Source organism: Cydia pomonella, chromosome 2, assembly GCF_033807575.1.
Source record: "Cydia pomonella isolate Wapato2018A chromosome 2, ilCydPomo1, whole genome shotgun sequence".
NCBI classification, from domain to species: domain Eukaryota; kingdom Metazoa; phylum Arthropoda; class Insecta; order Lepidoptera; family Tortricidae; genus Cydia; species Cydia pomonella.
The window spans coordinates 26,090,176-26,105,352 of NC_084704.1; the positions used below are offsets into that span (position 1 = coordinate 26,090,176).

The window sequence follows — 15,177 nt, forward strand, 5'->3', positions numbered from 1 at the left end:
GGGGGAAACTTGTTCCACTTTCGAGGAAAAAGTTTGTGCCCCAAAAGATTTTGAAATTCAACCCCTGGGGTGGTGGGAAGTTTTGAGTTTCATGTTATTTATTCATAGGTTCGCTATAAGTACTTATTACATTAAGAGATTTTGGGAGACCTTCTGGCGGGCTATTATCTATTTAGCTGCTTGTCAAAAAAGAAAATTTAAACTGTTAATATTAAGGGATTTAAAATAAAGCTCAAATTTCAGTTGAAATTGAACAATTTATTGTGAACTAATACGAACGCATAGTAAAATTTAGGATAAATATTTGTAATATTAATCGTATCATAACAAAACATTGACGATATAAGCGATAACTAAGTTCACCAACATTTGATAAAGCCACAGTAATTAGAATTAAGTGTACTTAAGTCATATTTACACACGGACACGCCGACAGTGAACGTTAATAATTACATTATCAAAAAATATTAAAGCTATACAAAACATGGCAAATGACAACAGTCTTAGTACTAGAACATTTCATTTTTGTCGTGTCTTGTAATCCTGATTGGATTAACACAAAAGCTTATTAAACACTAGGACCGGTTTCCAATAAGAACCGGACAAATGAAGGATCATCAGTTGGTAGCATTTATTTAATGAGGTTAGTGCAACATGAAGGAAGAGAGAACAAGACTCACGATATGATTGTCTAGGAGGAAGACGGAGGAAGACTTTTGATCTTGCTTCAATTTTACAATCCGCTTAGTACAAAAGCTACATTTAACATTTCTCAGATAAAGTTACACGATAAGTGATTCAAGTTCTGATAGTATAAAAGTACAAAAATGAGCTGAAGTATTATGAATATAATGATGTTATCAAGAGTCATTCAAAGTAGAATTAAATTCAATACGTCTGTATTTACAATGATACAACGTCAATTTTATAAGTAACTGAGCACATAAGAAGCAACGTTTAGAAAAATACAACGGTAACCTCATTGGTTTAGTGCAAAAGCCTTAACTATATAAAAACGAGTATATCTAGAGTACAAAAGCAGTCTCCAGATTAAATTCGGTAACGTTAAGGGTAAGTAAATGCTATTTAGTAATTATACTCTAGTCGTTTGATCGACACATTCAACCATCACATTAAAAGTCACTAATTTCAGGGTCTGTATCAGCATATTTGCATGCAAAGGGATTTCGAAGCCACGAACAAAAAGAACGGTCACTATGTTGTTTGTATTTGGCCGTCGTGTGTTTCTTGGCGTGCGCTCGGGCCACCGCCGCTCTCCGCGTCGGGTATGAGTCTAACGATGATGCATCTGAATCTCTCGGGACAGAGTCGTAGCCAGACTCGGCTCGTCTCGAGGTAGCTGCGGGGCTGTGTTTCCCTGTTCTCGGTGTAGATTCGTGGCCGCTATCGTAACCATCCGGTTTAGAACTGCCAACAATTCTTGCTACACTTTTGTCTCCTTTATCATTCTTCTCCGAACGAGGTTCAATTGTCACTACTGGAGGTGTAACTTCTAGGTGAAGGTTTGATTTCAACTCTCGAAAATTATTTGAAGGTGCACCATTACCCGGTATTCGCTTTTCTTCTCGTAAATTTGGATCAGATGCTCCATCTGGGTGCCTCAATGATGCTATTCTAGCGTCTGTTATGTCGTTTCCTCTGTATCTCTCGAAAGGGCCGTAGGTGTCGTCCTGTGCACAATCTAAATCTTGAAAAGCACCGCACTCACCAACAGCACTACCCGGTCGGGACATAGTTCTCTTGCAACTATCACATATTTTATCACTGGGTCGATACGCGGGTTCACTGTAAACTGAACCATCACCGTGAAATTCTTCTGTATCTCTGACATTGCAAAGAGACAGTGACTGAAATTGGGGAGCGATTCTCGTGTTGGGTAAATCATCATTGTCCAACATTTTTCTGGAACCGTACAATTCAGCAAGTCCTAGCATGTCGTCTATTCTCGAACGAGATGATGGTAAACTTTCGTGAGGATTCACATCTCCGCCTAAGGCATATTCGTAACAAAAATTTTCTGTATAAAACCCGAGAGTCTGTCTAAGATATGCTTCGTTTCTAATTTGTCGTTCGACTTCACTATATAATGATAATGTATCCGTAAATGTTGATGCTACGGTTAAGTTTTCTTGACTAAGAATCCTCAGGGGATGATCTTCTGCATCTTCCTGGTCCGCATCTAAGAAATGATTATCTGTGTAACCCATACAAAGTGCTATGTCTTCTTCGGTTACTTGTAAGCAACAATCTTGCATCGGAACCGGTTCTAACGGTTCCTCTATTTCTATAATTTCTAAAATTTCGTCATCATCTTCTGTTAGCCTACTTAAACCATGAGCGTCAATATCTCTGCTATGGTTAGACATTAATTCATCATCCATTCTCATTCGTTCTTTATATTTACTATCTAAGCTCTCCATAGATACTTCTCTGCTACTAAGACTACTTGGCTGTATTATAGGCAGAGCGGGTGGAATTTCTGCTAGTTCCTCACTATCGTCATCGTCATCTATGTCATTCTTTGCAGTAATTTTACTATTAGACTTTTTAGGTGTTTGAGTGTCACTAACTGGTGGACCTATGCTCTCTTCTTCTATTGCATTGCCCTTTGAAGCGGATTTTAAGCCAGTTCTTACTGTAGACTCTTCAACGTGAATGCGCTTTGCTGACTCTTTCAAAAGTTCCATTTTGTGTGTTGCCTCTGGTTCCTCTGAAACTTTCTGTGTTAGATTTTTGTGATTTGGCTGACTTTTATGATTGGGAGAGTTGTGTCGAGATTTATGGATTTGTGACGTTTGGTTTTCAACCCACTTCCTAATCATATTCTTTTTATGATTATCCATGTAACCGTATCCAATATTTTCGCTACCATGTGAACCAAGTATGCCAATTTGCAAGGGTAGCTGGTTGGATTGAATCGGGACTGATTCAAATTGTAATGGCAATTTCGTTTCTTGCATTGGCCCATCGATCCAAGTTTCACGTTGTTTTTCTTGAGTTTCTTTTATGATATGCCTAACTTCTACTAATTTTGATTTAGATATTCGAGGACCATCTATCCATTGTTCATCACTAGTACTTTTGACATCTTCTGTATGTTTTGAACATACTTTTTTAACGGGCGTTAGTTTGGAAGTAGCGGAATGAACTGGTGACGACTTTGGAGTGTGACTTGACGATTGTAGGGCAGTCTTCATGGGAGAAGCTTTAGGTGAAGAGTGTAATTTATGAACAGGGCTCTTTTCTTCAATAACTTTAGATAAAGATGATTTATGTTTATGTTCTAACGCTGACCCTCTCAGTGCCTTACTTATTACACCTCTATTGTCGCCAGAGTTCATGTGTGGAATATAAACTGGTGGATGTTCTCCATCAGTTGCATCATCTAATGGTCCTACGTATATAACAGTGTCTGCGGACAGGTCACTGCTTGAAGGATCTGGTTCACTACTACTAGGTTTTGATGCATCTTCTCCGGAACTGCCTCCGGATCCCGCGTTATTGTTAGCGGAATATTTAATTTTTCTTCTTCTGAGCCTGTGTATTCTCGATGCTAATTGTAAAGTAGTCAAAGTATCAGAGTAGTTTTGTACGGTAGGTGACACGTGGACTATCATGGCAGTATGACAAGTGAGTGACCCAAGGCATTCCTTGAGTACGTGTGTAAGATTATGATCTCTGTACGGTAGATGCCTTTGCCCATTAAATATTGCCAGTAATATATTTCCTAGACCAGAAAGCGGGATTCCTCCGCTAGCTTTGCCTCGTTCTGAGTTTCCTAAGTCAATTAAATGCAGGCGACTCCGACCTCCGGCAACTGTGAATAAAAAACTTCATTAGTTTACTTATTTAATCAGTCTGAACTTTGATCCATACATACTGAGTGTTTTTTTTGTAAAACCAAGTTTTATTTTTCCTTGTTAAATTAATTGATGAGAATGTATAAAAATGCAAATCAATTTTTATCTTCATAACGAATAGTCTATGAGTATATGACGTATTTGTATGTAAATAAAAAAGTAAGCGCTTTAAGTTATGTAAAAAAAAACCTCCAAAAATCGTTAAGTTCCTAGACCAGGACTCGGGCCGGGTATGTCCTTAAACTACGTCCAAAAGAGAGGTATGGGCATTGTGAATTTCATCTCGCATTGTGTGGTAGGGCTCAGCACAGCGGATGTCATTCGAGATCTAGAGCAGAGCCCAACTGGGAAAGTACCTCCACCTTACAGAAAACCGCAGCCAAATAACACTAGACCCTGCTCATATATAAAAAAAAAAGAAACAGAATAATCAATATGGTAGTATTTATTGAAATCAAATATTGTTTTGGACCACCTACCCGCTCCTTTTCCACCAACACTGTACTGGTACACATGCAAAGTGTACAGAAGATGGCTGTCCTTGCCCTCCTCCCTCGCTCCTCGCGTGGCTAGGGCGGCATCTAGGTAGAAGGCTGCCTTCTCCGCGCTGTGTACACGCAACTCTGATTGGTTCTGAAGGTGTGTCCCGAAGAGAGGGTCGTCTCGAAGGTAGACGCCAGGCGATTGTTCTGTGTCTGTTGATAAGAAAAAATGCAGGTTCAGGTTAATTATCGAGATATTGCTGTTATAGGTATAAATCGGTGGCTTGGTATCAAAACATTGTGTACTGCAGTTAACCCAGATCCTCCTTATTCAATAAATATGATCCACAGTCTTCAAATAAGAAATCAATAATTGATTCGTTTTAATAATGTTGCTACACTACTGGTAGTGCCAACTGCTACACAACTGATGCAAAATGGAAGCATTGTTTTTCTCTCACGAACACAGTTTCGTTGCACTCACCATTTTGATAGGGCGTCAGCAAATCTCTGATTTGGTTGGTATTGGTGCAGAGCTCAACGGCAGACACTCGTATGGAGAACCTTGTTCCGCACTTGTGGCGCTGCTCAGCGATGCCCCGGAACAGCCAGGCGATGGCGCACGGGATGGCGCCCAACGACGCCGCCGAGTCCGGTCGCCCCAACATTGTGTACGATTTACCTGGAGAGTTTACGTTTAATTATTAGATAGTGAAAAAAAGTTTTGGTTACTTGCTCCAATACCTCGATACTTTTTCCCGTCCCGAAGTATAGTTTATATCATTTGTACAAATCATGTTGTTAGAAAGACTAACATCAAATTTTTAGATAAACTGCTCTGCCTAAGCAAAAAATTAAGTACGGACATTTGACACCATTCCATGAAATAAATTCCTAGATTTCCATTTCCGAAAAACTCTTAGTATTCAAAGCTGGTGACGACAAAGCAGACCGCAAGTTATTTTGCTATTTATCAAGTGAACTATAAAGTGCGGCGCGAAGTTCCGCCCGCCTCGCCTCGTCGCCTCCGAATTTGCATCGAAATGGGAAAGAGTCTGAGTCTTAATTGAAAGTTTGATAAACGCACAAGGTGAGAAAGCGGCATTCTCCTAAATAGCCATAACTTATATTACTTGAACTTGAGAATAAGACAAAGAGACTGAAATAAAATGAAATCCTATACAATATCTACAGACTGGGTGTCACAATTAGAACATCATGAAGAATATACAATTTCAGACAAAAACTTGTATGAACCTTAAAATAGCAGACACAACATGCATAGAACATAAATATAACGTAAAATAAATATTTGGGGACAATCTGACGAAAAGTGGTCGATATCGAGCATTGTTGACGCCAATCTCATTGTGATTCTTACTAATCTAGTGATTTTGTGACTTGTAAAATTTACAAAACCAGATTCGGTGAAGTATTTCTATATAATTTACGAACGTGCTTACTAAGATTCATGAGAATCGGATGAGAAATGCGATCCGAATGGATAAAGCAGCCAGACATACGAAAGCATTTTTGCCCCGTATGAAACGGAGACCTTCGCTTTCGCTCGTCCAATAACTCATTTCAGATCTATGGACTATTAAAATTAATGATATTGATTGTAACATGTTCCATTATACATATATACACAGTCATCGATTTACATGAAAAGGCGAGCATAATTTTTTTTATTGTTATATATGAAATATACAGTCAGCAAAGCTATTAGCTTGGCACCCTGCATACTACATTTTGGGCATAATCTATCAATTGAAATGGCATGTTTGTCATGGTTTTAAAAAATATTCTTTGGCAATAATATTCGGTCTAGAGATTTCATTTAGAGAATTAGGTCATGATTTTAATGCTCTGCAAATCGTTTTTGCAAGTTATTCTGAGTAATCCCGCTCAGGATAATAATCCGTAAGAACAATAAGGAGGCTTATATTTTCATTACGGCGATAATTCAGAACGAGGTAAAGTAACAAGCCTCTTCTTACCCCTACCTCGAGGATTATGGTTTTAAATGCAAATTGAATGAAAGCTCGCCAAATGAAACTTCTCCGGGAGCCAGATCCCACTAAAACCGAGCTTAGAGAACACGCCGCTTATTTTGGGGATTCTCAAACTGAGTGAATAATTTCCAATCTTGTTTTAATTACCGCCATGTATATGAGTGCGCAGGCACTGATCAAGTTTGTCTCGGATTAGCTTTAAATATAAGTTATGTGGGGTTACTTTGTTTTAATGACTTGCAGCGATGAGATCAGAATCAAGAAAAAGGTAAAGTCAGACGAAACTAACGGCCCGATTCGAACTTTGAGATACGCCAAATACGGTCTAGATACGATATGGATCGGATATGTCAGTGTCAAAAGTAACGTTTTTGTTAGACGAAACGTCATATACGGTGTCATATATATAAACGGCATAGAGTGGGGACTCTCCAACGTCTTAGAAGATCTGGACTATGCCGATGACCTATGCCTGCTGAGCCACACACGCGCTGATATGCAAGGCAAGCTGGACGACCTTTGAAGTGAGGCAATGAAGACGGGACTCAAAGTTAACATCCGGAAGACCCAGGAGATGAGGTGTAGGGCGGCAAGTACCGTGTACCGTGCCGCTCCTTATTGGCACAGAGGCTGTGGAGCAAGTTCACAAATTTACTTACCTCGGGAACGTTGTGTCAGAAACTGGAGGGACCGAAGAAGACATCGCTTCGAGAATAGCCAAAGCAAGAGCAACCTTCGCACGGCTCCGACCCGTATGGCAATCAAGTAAACTGACTCGGAGAGTCAAGCTCAGAATATTCCGATCAAACGTAAAAACCGTATTGCTGTATGGATGCGAGACGTGGAAGGTTACAAAAGACATCTCGCGCCAGCTACAAAGTCTGTGTTAACCGCTGCCTCCGCCGCATTCTCGGTGTATACTGGTCCGAGAAAATCTCTAATGCCAGCCTCTGGAGATGCTGCAATGAGACCCCGATCGACCAGCAGATCAAGCACCGGAAATGGAGTTGAATTGGGCATACACTCCGAAGGGATTCTAAACACATACCGAGGCAAGCCCTAGACTGGAATCCCCAAGGAAAAAGAAAACGTTGCCGTCCAAAGCAGACCTGGCGCCGGATTATAATTACAGAGGCGAAGGCTATTGGGAAGACTTGGAGCGAACTCAAGCACGAAGCTCAAGACCGATCCAGATGGCGGCGGACTGTGGACGCCCTCTGCCCCATCTAGGGGACATAGGAATTGTCCTCAATAGGAATAGGAATTGTAGTCAATATTTTTACCTAGTCCTGCGTGTCCAAAACAGAAGAGGCAACCGTCCGTCCCGTTGATGACCGCGTGGATAACGTCCGTGAGAGCGCTCGAACATATCTCCGTCTGTAACAAAAACAATCCGGTCTGAATACTCTGAATGCTTTCAATACATTAAAAGTTTTTTAAATACCTAGATGAAAAATTCTAAATTTTAATTCATTCAATTCATTCTATTGGGAAATACCAAACTAAATTTATCTACCTATATACATACATACTTACACACACTTGTAAAGTCAAAACTACTCGTATGACACGCTTTGCGTCGAATGACTAAATAATAAAGACATGGCTTTTTTATTGCAACTTATAAAAATATTTGTAAAACTACCTAATCAAAACGGTTTGAAACAATTAAAAAACTAAACTTAGTAAAACGTTTTGTTTGTGTTGACCTTGTTTCATAAGGGATTTAGAAGGGAAAACTTCGCCACGCCAGCATTAGAGGTAATGCATTGAATAATTTAAGCAAATCTGCCACTTACATCATGTTTACGTTGCAAAGCCGGGCTGAGCCGCGGCACACCTTGGGATCTGGCGGCAGACCTCGGTAGCCTTCGGCAGATCTCGGGAAATCTCGTGTTTTTTTTCGCATAGAGATAATTAAAAGGACTTAAGGTTTGCCCCCAGATTATGTTATGTTAGATGCTATTTACTTGTACTTGTTGTTTTTGTGATGTTAATGTTTTGCAATGTTTCCTTAGATAGCTTGTTTGTTGACGAAGTTGAAAATAGGTTGCCATTGTTTACATTTTTGAACGATGCGATCGGAATGACTAAATCCACAAGTTGATATTAGGTTTAAATAGTTACTTACCGACTTTCTGCTTCGGTTAAAGTTTATTTCAATCATTATTTATGCAAGGTCAGGTGTAAATATCGTTAATTGTTTATAAGGAATAGGTATACAGGGTGAAAAAAAAAATTAATGGACTCTAGAGGGAAAGTACATAAGTAAGTAAAAACATAAGTTAGCTCATTTTACTTAAAGGAAACATTCTTTTATTTTTTTAAAGAAACAAAACTGACTTTTAAGAGTTTTTTACAATACGCTTTTTTATTTTAAGGCTATTTTGTATAACAGACGAGTGTAAAGACCGGAATAACGTTAGATTAGAAGAAGATATGGGTGTAAGACCTAACCTTTCTTGGAGAAATTTTAACATTAACATTTTCGACTAACTTTATCGATTAGTGCAATACAATAGCAAATTTACATTGTTTGGTATTTTAGTTCGATTCCTGAGTGAGATGGGTGATTTTTTTAAAAATGTGGTCCAAGTTTCATTAATTTTTCCACACTGCGGCTTTCGGCCCTTTGTAACTGTACATAGCTAGTCTGTAGTCATTTACCCAACTTAATACACACTTTCTTCCTTGAACAAATCACTACAAATTATATTATCTTTTACAATTACCAGAGTCCGTCCAAGCTAATCCTTGAACCCTATACCGACGACGCTATTAACACATTCAACGCTAAGCGACGATCGTAGCTTGCTTCGTAGAGGCAAAACGACAACGTGTCGTGATTAGCGCTAAATGGGTTATGTTAATTCAACACGTCTACTATTGCAAGTGCTCATCATCATCATCAATGGCCACTGCATCCCTGACGGATGATTGTTGCAACGTTGTGTCAAGAGCGGGTAAGACGGCCAATGCATTTCCGCTTATGACTATACAAGCCTGCGAGGATTGATTTCTATAGGGGTGCATATTCTAATAATTTGTTTATACAAAATAACAAACGCAAGGTACACTTTGGTATTTTTTCTATATTGCGATTTCACTATTTAGTAGCATGTGTTTTTTTACGACCGGTCGGGCCTAGTGGGTAGTAACGCTGCCTTTAAAGCCGATGATCCTGGGTTCCAATCCCGGCAAGGGCATTTATTTGTGTGATGAGCACAGATATTTGTTCCTGAGTCATGGGTGTTTTCTATGTACTTAGTTAGTTATTTGTATTATAATATATATATATATATCGTTGTCTGAGTACCCACCCACAATATAAGCCTTCTTAGGCTTACCGTGGGACTTAGTTTGTGTAAGAATGTCCCTATAATAATTATTTATTTATGTTACACGGGACGCACGCAGAGACAGCACCCGCCAGGGTGTAAGGACTATTGGGAGCTGATGGAATCTAAAATGAACTAGGCTATTTGGTGAAAGCAATAGACTAAATACTGGGCTATTGGATATAAAACCGGACGCCTGCCTAATAAAATGGTATACAATTGTATCTCAACTATTACACAGTACGAGCATGTTTTACTGTCTTGTTGTGATACCTACACGTGCTGGAAAGTATTTAATGTAAAATTAATAAAGATCATAAATACACACTTACTTAATCTCAATATTTAATAATTAATTATTTAAATTCCGCCTTAGCAACCCCACTCGAACAAATTCATTTGGCGGGAATATTGAAATTGTTGTGAATGAAAATTTTAATGGCCCCTCGTCGCTAATTGAAAGCGTTTAGATCCGGCGCAAGAGGGCAGTTAATTATTAAAAAAACATCGCAATTTGTTATGAGAGGTGTTTCATTCAGTTAACGAACTGAGCGAGGTTTATTTGATGAATCATTGCGCGTGAAAAGTTTTAAATATTTTTTTATGTTAATTAAACGAAATAATCCATGATTACTAGTGCGAAATCCATTTTTCAGATGTGTAACGATCAGATTAAGACAATGCGTATAAATAATCGTCAGATAAACTAATAGCACAATTAGCATTAACTTGGATCCATTGAGAATGACCAAATCCACAATCTCCTCAAAGATTTTTTTTAACTGCCTATCAACCCCCCACCAACCAACAATGTGGTTAAGGTTACCTTGGAGATCTCTTCACGCATACATAGTAAGATATTTTATATTATATCGTTCCCTCTTATAATCATCCTCTCTTAGGTTAATTCTACCTGGCCGAAGTCACATTCAGAGGTTAGTATGCGTGTAATGCATGATTAGGTAGATGTCTGTACCTAAATGATACCTATGTAAATCCATTATAACACGAAGTGACCGTCCACTAAGCTGGGCCGAGGTTCATAATCCGCTGTCAGCCTACTGTCAGGCTGTCAGCTGAATTATTGCACGCCTCTGTACTCGACTACACGTACAGTCCAAGCGACAACTGAAACTACAATCATGTCTTGTGAAATATAATTAAGTTATATCTATATTTGGTAGATATCAAAATTTTGCTACTCTTTTATTTATGGTCAAAATGATAATAATATAATGTGTGATAAGCGAAAAAAATTAAGGTACAGCAAAGATTGCAGTGATAGAGAGACTTAGGAGTCTTTGCATAAAGCCCCTTAGCCTAATAAGATACCTAGACAACGGTACCTATACTAATCGTTACTATAAGAAAAATATTTTCATTTCAGCAGTGACCATCTAGAGTAGTATGAAAATATTCCCAGGTATTTTAAATATTTTGCTTATGTAATTGATAATTATGCTATAGATGGTCGCTTAAAGTACCTACGTCGGTAAATACTTATATACCATAAACAAAACAAACATTATAGACACGGCGTCGCACCACAAAACTAGTAAATTACTTACGCACAGTGCCATAATAATTTCATTAATATTCGGTTAATATCCAACCGTTAACTGCCGTATTTTCGTGTAAATGTACTATTAGGGAACCCGTACGAATGTAATTCCGATGCGCATTTAAGCCAGTGCCTAACGCGCTAGATAAAGGGGATTACACACTATTAATGACTGCGGAATGCAGAGTTACGGCGAAATTTATGAGGAAATTGTGGAATAGTCTAATTAGGCTCAGGTAGACTGTCATTGCATAGTGTTTTAGAACTGACTTTTTAATACAGTTGCTCAAAAAGTGCTTCTTTACGTAGCTGTTTAGCGTGCGGAAAGTTGGATTTCGCGAACTAGTGCTTTTTACTTTTCCACTTGTTCCAATTCATGACTACTTATTGATGAGTGTTAATGTTAGTTTCCTTTAAAAGTCGTAATCAACATAAAAACCTACTGTTCATGTAAAAATAATAAATAAAAGTATATTTCATATTTTATTACTTACCTCTTCATCATTATAATACAATGATTTTTTAATATTGAATATTGAAAAACCGTTCTTAATAAGTTGTCTGAATAGAACGGAATAGCTGCCGAAATAAAACGCCTGTCAAAGCAGAGACGTTTTATCTTACTGCAAGAATGTTTTAAGTTTCCAAAGGCAACAATCGATATTGTTTTCATACAATTGAAATATACCATATACAAATAATCGTAAGTAACGATACTTAGGTAATAATAGTATAATATTTTATATTTACAATTCTTTCTGTCTAATTGTTTAGAACATGCATAAAAAAAGTACTTGTTTTTCTTAATTTTTTGGCAACCGTATTAAAAACGTCGTTCGATACACGTGCGGAAATGTCATTCTTCACTCACCCCGAGTCTTGCCACGAGCCGTCTCGCTATTCGTGAAGTAATGACGCACTTTCCGCACTAGCATCAAAATGTACTATTACCTGTTCGTATGATTCCAGGGGTCGGACAAAAAGTGCGGATGACGTAAAAATGACGTAATCTTGCACACAGGATGATGTTTGAGTTTGTATTTAAACTTCCGTGTGACATGTAGTAACAAAGTAGTATTAATGAAGTAACAAAATAATCGTAAATAAATCCATGGAATTAATAATACAGGTGGTAAAGGTGATGTAGTGAATAAAATAAATTTCACGAAACTTGTTACCATAAGGTATAATTATTTGAAATTAGTTAGAACAAGTCTGTGGGATTGCCACAATATTCGAGTAAAGATGACATTTTAGAGCGTTTTCTTATACATTAGTAAATATAAATTTTAGCTAAATATAATCGTGAAGATACAATAGCTAAACAATAACGAAATCAATTTATTGTTCATCTGATTGACAATGTGTCGGTCAAAAACGTACTTACTCATTTCAAGTGGCGATATCGTTTAATAAAGAGGTTGATAAATGATAAGTGATAATTGTTTATGAAAATCAAAAATACTATTTGAAATCATCCTATAAGTGGTTTGACGTCATCCGCACTTTTTGTCCGACCCCTGAATTGATTACGATTGTAATTTATTTTGGGAAGTTAACAAATGACAAAGTATTTCTTTTTAAACTATTAGTAAAAACACAATGACTTATTTTAGCTGCATTAAAATTGAGGAATATTATAGGAATTTTTTTATACAATGGTGGAATTTTGTAAGGACGCAAAACTTGCTAAAATCCGAACGATGTATGGCTTAACAATGTAGGCATTTCGTATTCCAAGCTCTCGTGTAGACATTTTTGACGGAGCTATGCTATGTGGTGGTTTAAAATTGAACGTTAGCGGAACATACACGGTGAGCTTAAATTCAATGCAACTTTCTCAAAGAAAACGGTATTCTAAATAACTCTATTTTGGAGATAAGGGCTTGTGCACAAATCACGCGAGGTTTTTTCGACTACTTTTTGACCCTCTCCCCCTTGGTGATATTTGGTGAGGTTCTTGACTACTCCTCCCTCCCCCACATAACCTCACGTGTATTTTTTTTTTTCATTTGACCTTGTTTATTTTTTCTATTTTCGTTATGAATGTGATGTTATTTTCGTAAAATAGACTCACTATTTTGAAGTGCGCAGTGAAGATAAATCTATACATCTCACGTGGTGGATGTTTTTCTTAGTTTCGTTCACTGTAGAAAAATACACGTGAGGTCTCCTTATACTTGCTTCTAGGCGATAGCGCACCCCATACCATGACAGCCGATGCACTTTGAAATCGCTGTACGGCTAATTTGTCCACTGTTATGTCCCTCAATGAAACGCCATACACACGATTATTTTAAAAAGGATATATCTTAAAATATAACACAGAATCTGCCCAACCCAGTACTTATAAGAAATCTAACTATAAAAATTATGTATGCATTTATACCTATGTCATAATTACCAACTGCCTATCATTATATACTTAGCAAATAAAGTGTAACACTTTGTATAGAGATTCCATATAAACTTTATTTTATTTATTTATTTAAACTTTATTGCATGATATAAAATTTTACAAATGGCAGCCTTAATGCCTTACGGCATTCTCTACCAGTCAACCATTGGGTCAAACAGAAACTAGCAGTTAGTGCAGGATTGTACACAACGAGAGGAAATATGAAACACAAATCAAGTTATTCTAAACAATATAACAATATTCTATTTATACACTTACACACAAAATACATACATATATACAAATAAATATATATGATGTATTATGTACAATTATACAAGTAACATGCGGATCATTTATTAACTTTGAGCGAGTTAAAGAGGTGCTTAGGTACATAACTGGTTTTTAAAAGAACATTTGCTATGTGCTTGCCTTAAGGGTAGAGGGAGATCATTCTAAAGGCGAATTACCTGAAGGGTGAAGGAGTTGGAAATAAAGCCCGTGCGGTGATGGGGAATAGTTAGTTTCTGACTTCGAGACGTACGCAACTCGCAACCGGGACGTGGTGCTACAAAATTAAATTTAGACTTAAGATACTCGGGAGCAGCCGGATCAAACAATATAGAATAAAGGGTGCAAAGAATTCTTAGTGACCTGCGTTCACGGATGGGAAGCCAGTTCAATTTGCGGCGGGAGGCCGATAAATGATCGTAGTTACGCAGCCCAAATATAAACCTAATACAACTATTCACTAGCCTTGTTGAGTAAGTCCTGGCTAATATTACAGTAACACACATCTGCATAATCAATCACAGGCAACACCAATGTCTGAATAAGGAGAGTTTTTGTGCTAACTGGGAGGTCCATGTCAAACCACTGTCAACAATCAGTCCAAGGTTTTTCAGGTCAGACTGAAACGGAACTTCATTATTTTCGAATTTAATCGGATCTAAGAGCGTGATGTCAAGTGAGGACAGCAGACGTGGGCTACCCAGTATAATAGCCTGACACTTGTTGGGCTTGACAGAAATCCCAAAGTTGCGAGACCACGCAGATATGCTTTCTAGGTCATTATTTATTTTCTGGATTGCTTGATCTAAGGTACTTGAGCTTGCTTGGATGTAAAGTTGCAGATCGTCGACGTACAGGTGATACGAGCATTTGATTCGATCAGTAATTAAGTTTATAAACACAGAGAAAAGAAGAGGAGACAAAATACCGCCCTGAGGAACGCCAGAAGAAAGCTCACACCAGTCAGAGATGGTACTCATCAGCTCGAATAGCCTGGTGACGACCTTGCAAATAAGAAGCAAACCACTCGGCCACTGTTGACGAGATATTCAGGTATTTCAAGGTGGTAAGTAAGAGCTCGTGGTTAACGGCATTAAATGCATTCGAAAAGTCTACCAGAATAAGCACAGTTAATTGTGAAGACTCCATACCCTGCCTCACATCCTCAATAACCTTTAGTAATGCAGTAGACGTGCTATGGGCACAACGAA

At 38.0% G+C, this 15,177-nt stretch overlaps 1 protein-coding gene across 3 annotated transcripts in view; it reads right to left on the bottom strand.

The window, feature by feature from the left end:
- Window positions 1-237: 237 nt before the first annotated feature.
- LOC133534748 (kinesin-like protein CG14535) overlaps window positions 238-15,177 on the bottom strand; it is a 307,943-nt gene continuing 293,003 nt past the window's right edge. For all 3 annotated transcript variants that reach the window (XM_061874007.1, XM_061874008.1, XM_061874009.1), the window contains 4 exons: window positions 7,662-7,755; window positions 4,848-5,045; window positions 4,361-4,576; window positions 238-3,838 (listed from right to left, as the gene is read on the bottom strand). In XM_061874007.1, coding sequence (XP_061729991.1) covers window positions 1,134-3,838; window positions 4,361-4,576; window positions 4,848-5,045; window positions 7,662-7,755 — 3,213 coding nt within the window. In that variant the 3' untranslated portion in view covers window positions 238-1,133. The remainder of the gene's footprint in view (window positions 3,839-4,360; window positions 4,577-4,847; window positions 5,046-7,661; window positions 7,756-15,177) is intronic.